Below are 15,831 nucleotides of genomic sequence, written 5' to 3' on the forward strand. Positions count from 1 at the left end.
GATTTCCCTTTATGTGCTGCAAATGAGATTATGGAATGTATATAGATTGCAAATCACTTGGGACATAACACTGGACAAGTACTAAACTCGACCAAAGAGATACACATTAATTTCTAAATAGTTTTATATTGTATTATAACAAATGTTGACGCCCTCATCACGGGCATTATCGTCAAGTTGTATGTACCCATGCATCTTCGAGCAGGTTGGTGAAAGCCAGCTCTCGGAATTTAAAAAAAAAATGTTTCTAAATTTTGCAGTGAATGGTATTATTTGCTAAAAAGGTCCAGTTTCAGTTTTTCTGCTCGTCCACTAAAAAGTTAAATTAAAAATATTTTATTTTGAAAGTGGCAACACAGAAGGTAAGTACGTATCACAATCACAATTAAATGGTTATGTATTATTAGAGACCTAGAAGGGCTCATTCAAATTAGACCATACCATACTTGAATTCCACACCGAGACTCCGCTAATAGAATAAGAGCTGTAAAGAAATCTAATGATTAGATCACATGGAATTAACGCCTATTTAACGCAGCGTCATCCAGCTTACTAACTCGAGCATTGATAACAACACCGTGCATGTTTAATTCTATCGGTTATTCAACATGTGACAGGTACATGGTATGCACACTCGCAAAATACGATCACTAATAGTTATATTCAAAGTACAACTACATATTACATTGATACGAAGACAATGTAATATGCATCATTCAGTACAAAAGTCTTAACCCATTAATGCCGTCACTAACTACAATGGTGTTTATTATTGTATACATTATATCAGTATAAAATATGCAATATAAGAATATCAAGTTTACTTTTAAGAATGTCAAACGTTTTCAGAAGTCAAAACTGAACCTAGCTGATTGACCTTTAAACATATTGAAGTCTCTAAGTCAATATGCAACTTATCACCATTGCTAGAGCAATACTCAATTTGTACTGAGCCACAGCTAGACATGGTGTCACCAACGTCAAATAAGCCAATAACTTTACGTAATCGCTGAACACACTTTGTATCGCAGAGCCATTACGAAGCAATGTTCAAATTACTTGTACAATCCAAATACCAGGTACTGCGTTATAAAATCTACACATTTCATATTTCCCTAAAAATAAAGTATTTACGTTTAACCCACATTCCATTACCTACATGCATAATTTCTTAACACCTCAAAAAACCTACAACGGTTCTCGACAAACGCCAACACAAAAAACAACGAAGAAAAAATAAATAAAAGCGAAATAGCATTACAAATACATCAATGTCGGAACCCCTTGTTAATCCGCTGGCCAGCTTGTGGTCGAATGCTAGGTATATAAATAAACATGTTATCATATTTAGCATATCTGCAAAACAACACATGGATGGGACAAACGAATTTTAAGTGAAAAATTCCACTTAATGCCTACATTCGTATTTGAATACCCGTATTTTCGACTGTCGATTTTTGAGTATTATTGATGGTTCTATCTGTTCAAAATCGTAACAGAAACATTTCCACGCATAACCCTGACATTAATTGTTATACCGTTTACCTTCAAAATTATACATGCTAATGCAATTGTGAGTTGCGCCGGCTGGCGCTAGCACTTAAATCAAAACAAATCATTCACCTTGTCATCGGATTAAAGTTTTTGCTCTGTCAGAATAACTCAAACGCAAATTTGTTAAGCACTCTTTTATTGTACACGAATGCCTATCTAGTGTGACACAAAAAATTGATTAATTTGGATATCATTTTTCAGTGGGGACGTGGTATTACTATTACTCAACCCATTGATTCATACTTGTCACTTAACACCAAGAATCACGCACGCTGACCATGTCTACTTTGATTTGACATAGTTTTCGATGTTATTTACAGGATTTACTTTCTTTGTCAGCAGCTACTCTGAGTTTACAGGAATTACAATGCCGTCCAGTGCGACGTGAAACATTCGTGTATATTGACACTGTATAAACACTTTTATCACGTTTGTCAAGTTAATCTATAGCGCACGTTACACTTGAGTAGACGTCAAATTGAATCAGAATGAAGTCCTGACACGTTCCCGTGACATAGTTGGCTTGTGCACTAGTAGGATATTATTATAGAAATAGTACTACTAGATGTTTTCACCTGAAATGCTGACTTTGTTGTGATCTCTTCCAGCCCAAGTGATGTCCTGCGGCACGTTCATACTAGACAATTGACCTTTATGTATTTTTTGTAACAGCATTTTTTCATCAGCTAATGGTGTCACTGGTTTGATTTTAACCTGTTATTAACACTTGTAATTTCGGTTGATACGCAAAGTACGGCTTTAGATCCCGGGAAGGGGGTACTCACATTGAAGTGCTATATGTATATGTGCCGCCAAAAGGGGTCCCAAATTCACCACTTCTATCTGCAATTAAAAGGGGTATGTTATTTCTGTCTGTCTGAAAAGGGGTATCCCTTTTTCATTATTTCTGTCTGAAAAGGGGTCCATATTTTCCAAAGTCTGTCTCTATAGCTTGAGTGATCCAACAATCAGATGAATGAAGCTGATTTTTTCTTTCTGTAACTTCATTTCGATCGTCAAAGCATTTTGCATCTTTTCTTTCTTTACCATTTATGCTTACTGTCTGGAAAGGTGTTTCAAATATCCACAGTTTGTCTGAAAAGGGGTAGGCAATTTGAGTTTAGTTCAGTCTGATAAGGGTAGGGGTTTCAAACCACCAGCTACACAATCCCGGGGTTTTCATAGATAACCCGTTTTAGTCGGCGAACTATTACGATAAAGGAGGGCGTCTGTGTGTGATATTGAAAAATGGTTGACAGTATTATCAACTGCTCAAATGTCTATCCCAAAGTTCTTCCACCCATTGGAACTCACAAATTTAATTAAAAAGGTAAATCATCTGAGTCATCGTGGCGCGGGGACAATATGGCTCAAATGCGACGAATACAAGACCAGTACAACATGGTTTCGAACGCGCGCTGACTGATTGACTGACTATATATATCTATATATAAGACAATTTACATACATCATGAGTAGTACCCATCAAAATACACTGATACACTGTGTACATGTATTTTGATGGTAACTACTCATGAGGTATGTAAATTGTCTTATATTTGCTCCTGTATATGTATAAGTATGTATATTTTGTCCTGTATACTTGGTCCTGTAAAACTGGTGTACATATTTTCCTCTCAACTAGTATATTGCATTTGAATGATGAACTTCGTAAAGCGCGTAGTGTGTGCAATGTAAATGACTAGTCGAAGATCAGAGGAAATACAATACAGTGGAATTTTCGAGTGCGGAGCTACATCACAGAACGTTCTATGTTGCTAAGACGCCAACCCCTGTATCATGTATTTCTATCACCACTATCAGCTCTATCAGCGCGAGTTGTTTTGGAACGCCGGTCGAAAAGCCTGTAAAGTCGAGGAAAGAGCACAAACTCGACAAAATTTATATATGTTGCACATGTAGGAGTAATCTTGTTACACTGTTCAGGACAGTCTCAACACCTATCACAAAGTGCGGTTTATGAGAGTATTCGGACTTTGTTTTCACCTTGATTGTAGCCAGGTGGTGAAAATGCCCAGATGTCCTCCCCGAGAATACTCAGATGGTTTAGATTATGTTTTTAAATATTTCATGATTTGTGGTCAAACCCACTGATTTTATCATTTGTCGTGTTCACAATAACCAAAATAGATGTCTGCATACAATACATAGTAAGTTTATTGAATCTCACAAGTCGTATATACATATTGACAAAAAACAAAGCAAAAATACAAAATGACTTGCAGTGACATTTCATTGTCAGGTAATCGGCTTATAAACCAACTAAACCTTTTCTAACTATCATGGGAGTAGGCAATACTCGTTTAACAATTTTTGTGTCAACATTACATTCATGCAATAATAAAATCCACATAATTGTTTTTCATATTTTTTAAAATGTTGACCGTGGCCAAAGAGGAATTATGCCAATTTAGTCAAAATTTAACAAAACAAAAATGTAGAAAAATTCGAAAAAAGGTAGGGTTTGTAGGGGGTTATAGCAGGGATATTGTTCTAGCAACAGCTGCATGTAGGTATTAACTACCTACTTCGTGTTTGCCAAAGAGGGCGCACTCAAATTCTCTGATTGCAAGGGAATCTGCGAAAATCTTGTATTGAGTTTTCCCGACACGCCATTTCACACAAACTTAAAGCCAAAAATATTTATTACCGGCATACTTATGAAGGGAAAACATCAATAACAATGCCATCGTACCCTAACAAATTAATTTCAAAAGAAATACAAACTATTCGAATCGCTGGAATGATTATCGACACAAATTTGTGGTGATTACAACAAATCATTTTCCGTTTAAAGGGCGGCAGTCGTCGTGCCGCGTCTTGTTCGATATGGGGCTCATAGCGACGTATACAACGGGTGTAAAATACATTGTTTATTTACATGGCATTCGAACACCGCGCTTTGATGCGGGAAATCAAACGTAAAAACCAGATAAAAAAAGGTGACTGAAATCGCGTGAACTTAGACAATTGCAAAACCATTTTTTGGACTAATGTGCTACACATTTGATGATGGTCAGTCGTTATGACGTAAGAAGCAAACGCCATGTTTTCCTCTCCGCGATTCTCGACATTGAGAACGAAAGTCAAGCTCAAAATCATTCGATTTTTGTAGCAGACTTTCGGTCCGCACCTTTTATGCATAATGAGAGATGTCTGAAAATCATATACAGCTCTTAAGATTTTATGTATATATATGTTTGATCTCAGCGCTGTACTGAGTATCAGTACATAACCACGAGTTAATACTAAATTCGACTCCGTGTTTTTATTTGATACAAACGTATAATGTTGACTTCTCGCGTCACATCGATTTTATTTCAAAATACTGTGCTAAGGCGTCGATTGTGCAGTTTGTAGCTTTACCAGACATTTTATTTTTTTCCCTTGGAGGTAATCTAGTCGAGAAAATTATTTCTAGATTTCTAAGATGGGAATTTGTAATAGCGGATATTACAGCTGTTGCCATTATTGTTCTTGTCTATCGTTTATTCGCTGTCGCGGGACAGTGTGCTGTCAAATGCATATGTCGTTTTCGGTACTGGGACAATGAGACTGAATTATTACCATAACGCCAATTGTACGCACGCAGCACGTTTGTTTTGTTTAGGCCAAGAGTTGACGTGTTTATGCATTGAACTATCATGTGAAATATACTATGCATTACATATCTAACGTTATTATTGATCCGTACAAAATATTGAACACGTCGTACCGTAATATAAAAAATCAAATATACGCAAATTAGCGCACTAGTAACTACACATGCGAAATAACCTGTCTTCCCCAGAATAATGGTTCAATCCTGGCAATAATAATTCGTCGTAACAATACGCACTGCCTAATACTGTACACTACTTAATCATGCCAGCCGATGTAGAGACTTCCATCATTACCAGTAAGAGTGACGCTAATAACCTGCAAAACAACACGCCTTTCACTGTGAATTCTATGGTACCAGTGTAAAATTTAGTGGACGTGTTAGTAACAACAAATTCTGCCACGCCGCGCCGTTAGATATGTTAATGAGAACTGTAACAGTATTCATGCAAACAGAGGATTAGCCGAGAGATGGCTATATGATATGAAAAACTGAGTTGGTCGTCAGCTGCATTTGGGTGGTTATATGCGTGAACACGAAGGGGAAGTGTGTTTATGCGCCTACCTCGCAGCACTGTTAATCTACATGTGGATACCACCGGCCTGACGTCCTTGCTCACTGGAACTGCCTTGCTATCCGTATCAATATATGCCGAAATGCCGATAAGGCCTACGTACGTTGAGTAATGGATATCACACAGCTGACGCTCTCTTCTATGTAATGATAACATTATATCAAGGGCTCATTTGCGGTAAACAGGAAGAGACATCGAGCTGAAACGGCAGTGTAGTAATGGAGGACACAGTCGTGTTTCCTAGCCACCGTGACACCAGTTTGAGTCATTAATGACCTTGGAAACATCGAGTGTAACAATGGGTAGCGTACATGTTAGCAGGCGCCTTACATCGCGGAAAGCAGTCGTGGTTTTAATCGCCGCATTCGTAATAATGGCATACCTCGTGGACAACTTGCACCCGACGGATTCGGAAGAACAATACATGGCGGTCGTGCAAGGACGGGAAGACGTGAGTGAATCAGCAGAACGGAATATTTACGCCGTTTTAGAAAGGATTACCCTAGTACGAGAAAGGCTCCAGCCCAGGTATGATGAACTGAACGTAGACGAAGCTATGCTTGACAGGGCCATTCTCGGTAGGAAGTACGCGGAAACGCTGGAGAGACTGAAAAACACTATAGTCAACATTTTATTTACAGGAAAGACTTTTAAAATTGGTATACTCGGGGCCTCTATATCGGCAGGGGCCTACCTATCAGATATTGATTTAATGTATGCAAATATTTACTCAAAACTAATGGAAGAAGTGTTTGGTACCCCGGTTGTCGTTTTTAACGGCGCTGTCGGTGCATGCGGAAGTAACTATTTTTCTTACTGTGGACCTGCTCACCTGGAGTTGGATCAGATGGATTTGATACTGGTAGAATTTGCCGTCAATGATAATCTGGAGACTGCTGATGCACATGAGAGGATGATAAGATACGCCTTACAGTTGCCTAACCACCCTCAGTTGCTTTACGTTCATTTTATGCTTGGTAAAATGATGCGGGAATTGGGACGATGCTTCAACGCAGAGGCATTTGTTCTCACTCCGATGAGCAAACACTACAACTTGCCCTCGATCAGTTTCCGTAAAGCTGTCTGTCCCGCTCTAAATTACAGCTCCGACCGGATTTTCACCCCTGGTGACAATTATAATCATCCCAGTGAGGTTGGCCACGAGTTGACGGCGCTGATTCTGTTCCATTTTACAACCAATTTAATCCAGAACATATGCGGTAGAATCCTACACCAAATGCAAGTGACTCCGACATTCTCATCAGAATCATTTCTTAGTGAAAATACACAGTACTCATATCAGTTGCCACCGCCTATCTTCAAAGGCACACGCGATGTACGATTTGAATGTAAAACCACTCTGCAACCACGACTCAGCGAAAAATACTACCCCGTCCCTTTGTACGTACGTGGTTGGGAAAAGTTCACCCCAGACATGCCGAAAACGCGTAATGATTTAGCAACATCTTGGTACACAGAAAAGGCAAACCAAACTATTGTTTTCGACGCCGTAATAGACGAAGCCGCAATCAATGTGATTTGTACTGTGTCCCTGTTGACTATGACCTGCCCAACTTGTGGCACGGCCCGTATCTTCCTAAACAGACAAAAACTCAAAAAGACCATTGCGGACACAAATGATATGTACAGAAAACTCCGCGTGATTGACATTGTAAACGTTGTCCCTGGTAATTATAATCTGGTTATCAAAACTTTGGAGAACAAACCATTCCATGTTATAGGAGTGGCAAAATCTTGTTATGATATCTCCAATAAGTTGACACAATTTTCCTGAGCAGAGTACGTCACGGTGTGTTCGTTAGCCTGTAAAACTTCTAAACTCTTATTACCGAACTGGTGAATATGAAACTCGCCACATACTTAGTATTACCTTTTTGGAATTCTAAGTAAAGAACAATTGGCATAATGACACTATTTTACATTTTCTTGCCACCATTGACTCCACGAATTCATCTATAAATTCGATGTCAGCTTTCGTCACCCATCTTTTTAGTGTATTAGGTCTATCACATTCTGCATGTAAAAATGATTGAAAATGTAGCGATACGAATATATACACTACAATAACAGCTGTTTATTGCCATGGAGAAATCACATATGCACGGGATAACTACAGTAATATTGATATCCGGCAGCAGCAAAACAGGTGTATAATCAACTCACTCAGGGCTCAATCATTAATAATTACTGTAGTTTTTCACACCATATTTCGCCCTAGTACGAATTTGAGGTGAATGTATCACGTTTATGCTTCATCTAATAACGATCTCAGATAGTTAATGAATAAATTAACTGATAAGTCCAAATATCACAGAAATGTGAATTTTATTGAACAAGTGAAACATGTTCCATTTACTCTCTTGGAAATGAATATTTTAATTGTGATATTTTCGATCTAACATCGTGTTCACATCTGTTTTTGCGTGTATATTTGCGCCGACGTAAACAAAAGTTAAAAGCCCCCTTGAAGGGGGTCTCAGCACCGGTGTAAACATTACGTAATAGTTTTGTCGGCGTACAAAACTTATGAGAACACGTTAAGCTGGAGTGAAGGAGCATTAGTATGGCGAAGGCAACAACGTTGACAATTCTCAGTGGGCGTTGTAAGTGTAAAATTGACTTTTAGTGCTGGGTCAACTGTATTTAGGTTTAGGCAGGCTCGCAATGTATGTAGAATTTCCGATAGTTTAGGTTGTTATGTGCATGTATACGTTGCTAAACTCGAATCAGGTCAATAGTTCAAACATATACCTTAACGAGATTAGTTCAACGTTCCTCCAAGTTTATATGCATGTATATCATTAACTATTACTGCTGAAATGGAAACAATACAGAAATATATGGTCAGACGAACATGGTTGCCCATCTACAAGTCAGTGCCATTGCGTATAATCCAGTAGTCTCCATATTTACGCCTTTTGTAAGAATTAATGATTATGAGACTATCTTTTTAATTACCGGGCACAACGTGGACGAAACGTTTTTTTTTTTAGTAAGAACACCATACTAGTTAATTCTGATTAAAGTGTGACATACTATAAACAACATGTATATGAGAAATCTTTATATTTTACCAAAATAGGTCTTAACCTCCATGGTTAATGCAGCGTGGTTACATATAGACTCTTCTGACCTCATTAATGTAGCGAGACATCTGGCACAAGGTAACATATCTATATCACTGGCGTCTGTACAAACAATTTAGTACTGTGACATAATAGATGGGCAAGGGGACACACTGGGGCACTGGGTATTGTACACATCACATGGGACTCACAGGATTAACGGAAGGTTAGCAAAATTCATGTATCGCGAATCACGATTCAATCACGAATAACATCGAAGAAGACACGTCGCAACGACCACTGTTCTTTAATAATAATCAAAGGCACACCAATAATTAGGATATGCAAATGAACAAATGCAGTGTTGTCATAAGTGTAATTATCTGATATGACTAAGATAAGTAATATGTATTGCTAAGTACTATATATCACGGTTGCTATCCGACTGTTCATAGTGACATTTGTGGATGATATTCACTCACATTCGGTCAGGTTCAGATAATAAAGACAGCGTAAAGTACATCTAAACAATACACTATATATTCGTACAGTGTTACAGAAAAAAACTACAATATGACACGGATGTAACTGAAGAAATATACATCGAGGTGTCCTTTTTTAGGGTTGGGTAGGATTCACACCTCTAGATTAAAGATTGGAGGGAAACACAATGGTTGGATAGTAATATTGATATATCAGTTTTAGCTTGACTTTGCAACTGAATTCTATTGCGTTCGTGCTGATAGTAGTTATTACTGAATGGCTTATGTAAATCAGTTCTGTGTTTCTTTACAATAGAGATACGTGCATAACGGTATATTTTCAGACATGTAACAACTTTCAATTGTATAAAATAAGGACCAAAATATACAGTAAAATATAGTCTAATAATATCACTTAATTACAAATACGAGAGAATAAAAATAAACAACAAGTAATATTAATGAATGAGGAAACACACAAGTGGATGAGCATCCACGGTAACATTATATTCAAGTATCATGGACAGTATTCTAATATTAAAACATGATGTGCCATCCCTGCCAAACCGAAGACGTATTGGCGTTAACATTTGTTCGTTTTCAGTGACCAATCGGGATCCGATTAAAATTACGCTAATGTTGATATGGGTTAGCGGAATTCATATATCGCGAATCACGATTCAAATAATCTAAATGTGAATCACACATACGACAATGAATATTCGTTACTTATCCTATCATACTTGACGTATAGCAGGAATACGGAATTTGATACACGCGGTCTTTTTGAATAGGATACGAATAAATAATTATTGATTTAGCAATACTTCAAAACGCAAAACCATGCTTAAACTTAACCAGAACCCTTACACCACACCGACCCCTATACCCCTAATCCTAAGATCACGGGAATATTACTACACAAATGTCTTTTTATAATATACAAGTAGCTTCGCGGTGAGTGGTTTCGCGGTTAGTTGCTTTCGCAGTGAATAGGGCTTTGTCGCAGTAATTGGTCTTTTCATCAGAGTTGAGAATTAATGTTTGTTGTGCCATTAACAACTGGTATTAATCTGATAATACCATCTTTAGGAGCTGTTAATTTTCCATATACTGTAATTTGAGCAGGTACTTTGCCAGGAGTTCCTAAATAAGACCCGTGCTCTGATATTGCCCCCCTAGTTTCTTACTTAGACCGAGAAATATTTGACCATTTATATCATTCTTGCCAAAATGCTTAGTGACATACTAATGTCACTAAGTAATGCAATAAACATATATTTTGGTGGATCCTCAAAATTCTGCTGTGTTTTGCCAGTATATTTGAAGTAAAACAATAATGTTTCGTTGCATCTTGTATTTAATTGGCCGTTAAAGGGCTGGGGAGACAGCCTAACGCTTATTGTCCGTCAATTACTTAGATACAATGGGTGACGGCCGTTTGACTCAATGTGTTGACGGGTGTCTAGTCGTGACTTTACGTACTTCTTGGCCGGTCCGCCTTTGATATAGCTCTATAAAATTCACTACAATAAGTTGAATCCATGCGGACTCGGAAGCTGTAATGTTTTTTTCAATAAAGAAAACTTACTTCAAACTCATGTGTGTATATGTACTTTTTATCCGTTTTCAACTCATGAACTCCCCCTTCACGAGGCCCACGGTAAGTCGCGAACCCTGATAAGTCGCGGTTTTTGTTTGGAACCCGACGCCAGCGATTTAGCGAGGGTCACTGTATCGCTAATGTGTTGCAATACAGCAAAATAAAATTAAGAAATTCAAATATAAAATATTCCATCAGCGCCAATGGTGGGTGTATTTCACGGTTAGTTACGAAAATATTTGTTCACAATTTAATAAACTGGCTTGGCAATTCCCACCACCAATTATATCTGATGTCACAGCATGTTGCAGCATTTTAACTACCGGTAATTCAAAATCACTCGCGATGATTTTGTTTACTTTTGAGGCTTTTATCATTTTATTGGTGTGCATATTCTACCGGTAAAACATAACGGTACACTTAACAAAAATACCCATGATATATTAATTATAGAATTTATTATACAACCTGTACAAAAGAAATTATTTTTTCTCTTGCTATAATGATAACGTGTAACTTCATGCGGAAATCCTAATAAATAAGATTTAAAAATAAATGATTTTCAATTTGTTACAAATCCGTACTTCTCACCTTTGCCAATAGACCAACATCCATTATTCTAGATACAGAACAGAACAACTAATTCAAAAACTATCCTACCAACTGTGTAATTTGCTGGTCTTATACACCACATGCATCTAGTGTGACAATGGACGTTTTATGTGTTTCGTGCGTGCGTGCCATGCTGTTCAATCACGTTAGTAACGCCTCTACGAAATTCATGCGCACTCTCAGTGGATAATGTTCACCCAAAGTCGTATAGAGCGACTGCGCATTTCCAGGAGTTGGCGGTGTTATAAGTCGAACATGTACATGTAAACACTTGGTATTATATCAAATGAATATTTAGTTAGTTGTTAGGATTATCTTGTTTTGACAACCAACTACGAGCGAGAATGATAACGATTTGGACAAAAATACTACGTAATCCGCGAATCTCTGTTGTGTGAGTAATTATGTATTTTCGGGCATTAAGTTATTTGAGTCAGTATTTAGGTGAGAACATGTTTACCCGAGATAAAAATAACCTGAATCGGTTAAACAAATATCATGTAAGGTAAAAAGGTATAAACATATGACGATCACAAGGAAAATAGACAAAAGACATGGAGGAATAACGTAATAATGCAATGACTGCAATGTTGCACTGGCATTTGGGCTAACAACAAGAATTAAATTAATTGACCAAATCGTAAATATAGTTTTAGTGACTGATAGTGTGAGATAGTGGAAGTGTTACAATCACTTAACAATTATACTTGTCATAATCTAAATCTAGTTAAAATTTATAAAATAATTTGTATGTTGTAAATAGAAAAGCATTAAAATTAGTGTATATGCGTTCGTTGTGTGTCAATCATCATGCTGTTTCGACATTGTTCGATTTCACAATGTCGATCATTTTACTCAGGGCAAGCGTGATGGAAAAATGATGGATTATGTGTCACAGATGTCAATCAGTTACATTTGATTGAAACGATTTAAATGAATGATCAGCTGGTACCTGGTTAGTGTAGATAGGCAATGCATATTTCGTACCATTGTTAAACGTTGAAAACCACTATCACTTCCCTCTTTTCATCACAATTCAAAAAAAAAAAACTTAAAATATGCCGAATATTAGGGTTAATATATTGAAGAATATAAAAATAACTGCAGAAACATTTGGGCAAGATCAATATATAATACGTGGCACCAGTAAGTACACTGTTCATTCAGTAAACTCAACCGATACAAATTGATCAGCATGAATGACGCTCAGGCATTATTGATATCGGTTATTTATTCATTATTAATGTATTCAGCTTGACTCGAAGATCTCTATTTGATCACGCGACTTTATCTTGTGTTGACGTCACTGCACGCTTGTTTGAAACCGACCCGTTCTTCGCACCCAATGAGATGTATTTATAACAATAGAATAACAAGTCACAAGAATTAAGTTCTCAGGTACTACGTAATCAATTGCGCTATATAATCTACATGTAACACCTGTGTGCACAAAATGCGAAAATCTTAACAGAAAGCGTAAATCTAAATTACTATTTTAGATTTAAGTAAACAAGATGTGCCCCATTCATTCAAAAATATGGGGTCTAGCAATCTGAGATTTCTGTTCTCCTAAAGACAATAATCTTAACTATTATCGTTCTTAACTGATATCCAATGTTTTTTTTTAATTAATGATGAATTTTTCAGTTTAATCACACAGATTCTGGAATATTAAACTGCCAAGCTTCAAACGTAAATCTGACTGAACTGTTCTATGTGCATATGTGTGAACGATTAAGAACAACGATAATGGTGCATCCGTGTGACATCGTGTGACATCGTGTAACATCGTGTGAAAGTGCAACCACATCTATCGTATTTTTAATTGGTACGATCTATTATATATAAACGTCAATACATAATTTACACTGAAGGTAACATATTGCCGACTATTGACCCAAATACATCTATTCAGTTTTGATAATTCAGTTTGTCGGCTGCCTGTCTAGAATGTTCTTAGACTAATAAACTCGTAAACTTATTAAAGCAGCTTTCGCGCATTCTTTTTTATGTATAATTTACAATGTAACACATTGCTGCAGCCAAATAATCATTTTGTACGAGTTATTTATCTTGTTCAGCATAACACAATGTTACCCAAACCATTCATTCTCGTGTTAACTTCTATACCACTTTACTTCCCCCACCCCGCTTGGTTTTATTATTTAAATGACATTTGTACTTTTGTTTTGTTTTTCGTTCGAATCTTACACAAAACGAGTTCATATTGCGTTTGTTTGCGCAAGTAGTACTGGTTGAACAGGTCGTTAAGTATTAACATGAAATGTTTCCCTGTTTTACCACGCAGGATTCCGTAAATACATTAATGCCAGTGTCGAAATTGTAAAAGAAGAACCCGTCAAAGCGGCGCTTCGTCGACAATTGAGAAACATACTGTAGCATAGTGGTGCGCAAAGGGTCAACTATTTCTTCACACCTATGTCTTGCTTGAAAAGAGAAAATAGTATGTTTAATTCCTTTCTCGCATTAAATTTTCAATGACGACCGTTCACTAGGCTACAACTACTTACTGAATGTGCGCAGTAACACTGTGAAGAAGGCAAGCTGGAGCCCAGTGTGGGCGATAGCGATAACACCGTGAGGAAAGGTTACTGGATTATAACTATATAGTATGTCTGTAATTACGTCGGCATCACGCAATGAGACGACCGATTGTGATAGCGTGTTCGTGGCCACGTGTCAGTTTAACCTATACGTCAACAAAACTCGGATATTTGACGCCATTTTTGTTTTGTTAGACTAACACATTCTTTAACACATTTCTTGCCTACATTTTGCGCAACAGTTTGCAAACTCGACATTATTTCAAACTACACTAAGACTCGAATGTCACTACGTGCGTCATTATCATAGATTAGATTTTGACTTACAAATAATTAGTCCATGCTGCATTCAACATTAGTTATTAATTAAGCCTTGAAATAATTGTCATATTGAAATCAGCAATACATGACATTGTCTCTTAATAAACAAAATAAAATTCAATAAATTAGGTCAATTTCTTAAATAGGTGACATGTGAATTGATGTCAAACTGTGTATTTGTTTTAATCTTGCTCTAGCATTACACGTATACGTCGTTTTTAATATTACAATGCGAATTGGACGTAACAAGGTACAGTTTGAGATTAAAATTAGTTATGTTCATTGGTTTTTTTTTGCTATTTGGTCTCACATTTGTTTCTATGAATATGTACAAATAGGAAAATATTTGAGGATACGGCCATCATAAATCATTCCCAGTTTACCTAATAGATAGTTTTGAACAGCGGCATTTAAAGCATTACATTCGTAACGCAACGAGTAAAAACTTTGTCTAAACCAGCAATGTATTTTACAAACGTTGTATACGTCGTGTGAACGCGGCGCGGTCATGGCACTTTCAACCGATATGGAAAACCAATTATTGCATTTTGTTGAGTTCTGTTTATAAAGTTAAATAAATGATTACAAGATAATTATATTGGGCTGGAAATTATGCTTTCGAATGTGATTTTTTCTATGGCACGGATATACTTATGTAGTCTCTGGCAATAAACGTGGTACAATGATAGTTCTGCATTTACGGGAAGAGAATGTAAAACACAGACAGTTAAACCATAAAACACAGACAGTTAAACGATATCGTCCATAGTAGAAGCAACAACTTTTGTTTCCAGCCCTCTTGTCGAAATGGATATTTTGGCGACAGATGCGGGAGATTAAAAGTAAAGTCATAATCAAAAATGTACCATTCGGTGGCAGCCCATAATCTCCATTCATTTAACATTTGGGGGTTATAACGATACAAATTATTTGAACGAATACACAAAATGTTTGCCCTTGTGGCACGCTGTTTATTTGCAAGAACAAATACTTATACTACACGACATTCCTTTCCATCGCTTTTTTATTATTGCTATTGGTTATGTGTGATCTGAAAAACTTTTAGCAATTATATTTAGGGGGATTGTCAGCAACAGGTCAAATTTAATAATTGTTATAATTGTAGACCTATATTCTGACACTCAAAAGTCCCAAATAATACCAGACCTCATTTGGAGGTCATTCATATATACCTATATGCAGCATTCTGTCTAACGAAATCTAAAGAATAATGCACCAGAAGAAGTCTATCATACTGACAAATTTAAATCATTTGTCAGCACCATATGTTTTGGGAAGTATGCACATTGTGCTGAAAATCACGACACACGTGATGTCGACGCATAACCTGTTGCAGTGGATCAGCATCACGTAGTGACGAAATGTTGCAACGTTGTTAGTGAGAGAAGAGAC

The 15,831-nt window shown here is 36.9% G+C and overlaps 1 protein-coding gene across 1 annotated transcript; it reads left to right on the top strand.

Moving 5' to 3' along the window:
• The first annotated feature begins 5,395 nt into the window (after positions 1-5,395).
• Positions 5,396-8,816, top strand: LOC144362324 (uncharacterized). Its single transcript, XM_078013700.2, has one exon. It carries the CDS (start codon positions 6,022-6,024, stop codon positions 7,543-7,545), a length of 1,524 nt encoding a protein of 507 aa, XP_077869826.1. The 5' UTR covers positions 5,396-6,021; the 3' UTR covers positions 7,546-8,816.
• The last annotated feature ends 7,015 nt before the right edge of the window (positions 8,817-15,831 follow it).

This window comes from Saccoglossus kowalevskii, chromosome 11, assembly GCF_978046115.1.
Source record: "Saccoglossus kowalevskii chromosome 11, keSacKowa6.1, whole genome shotgun sequence".
Taxonomy (NCBI): Eukaryota; Metazoa; Hemichordata; class Enteropneusta; family Harrimaniidae; genus Saccoglossus; species Saccoglossus kowalevskii.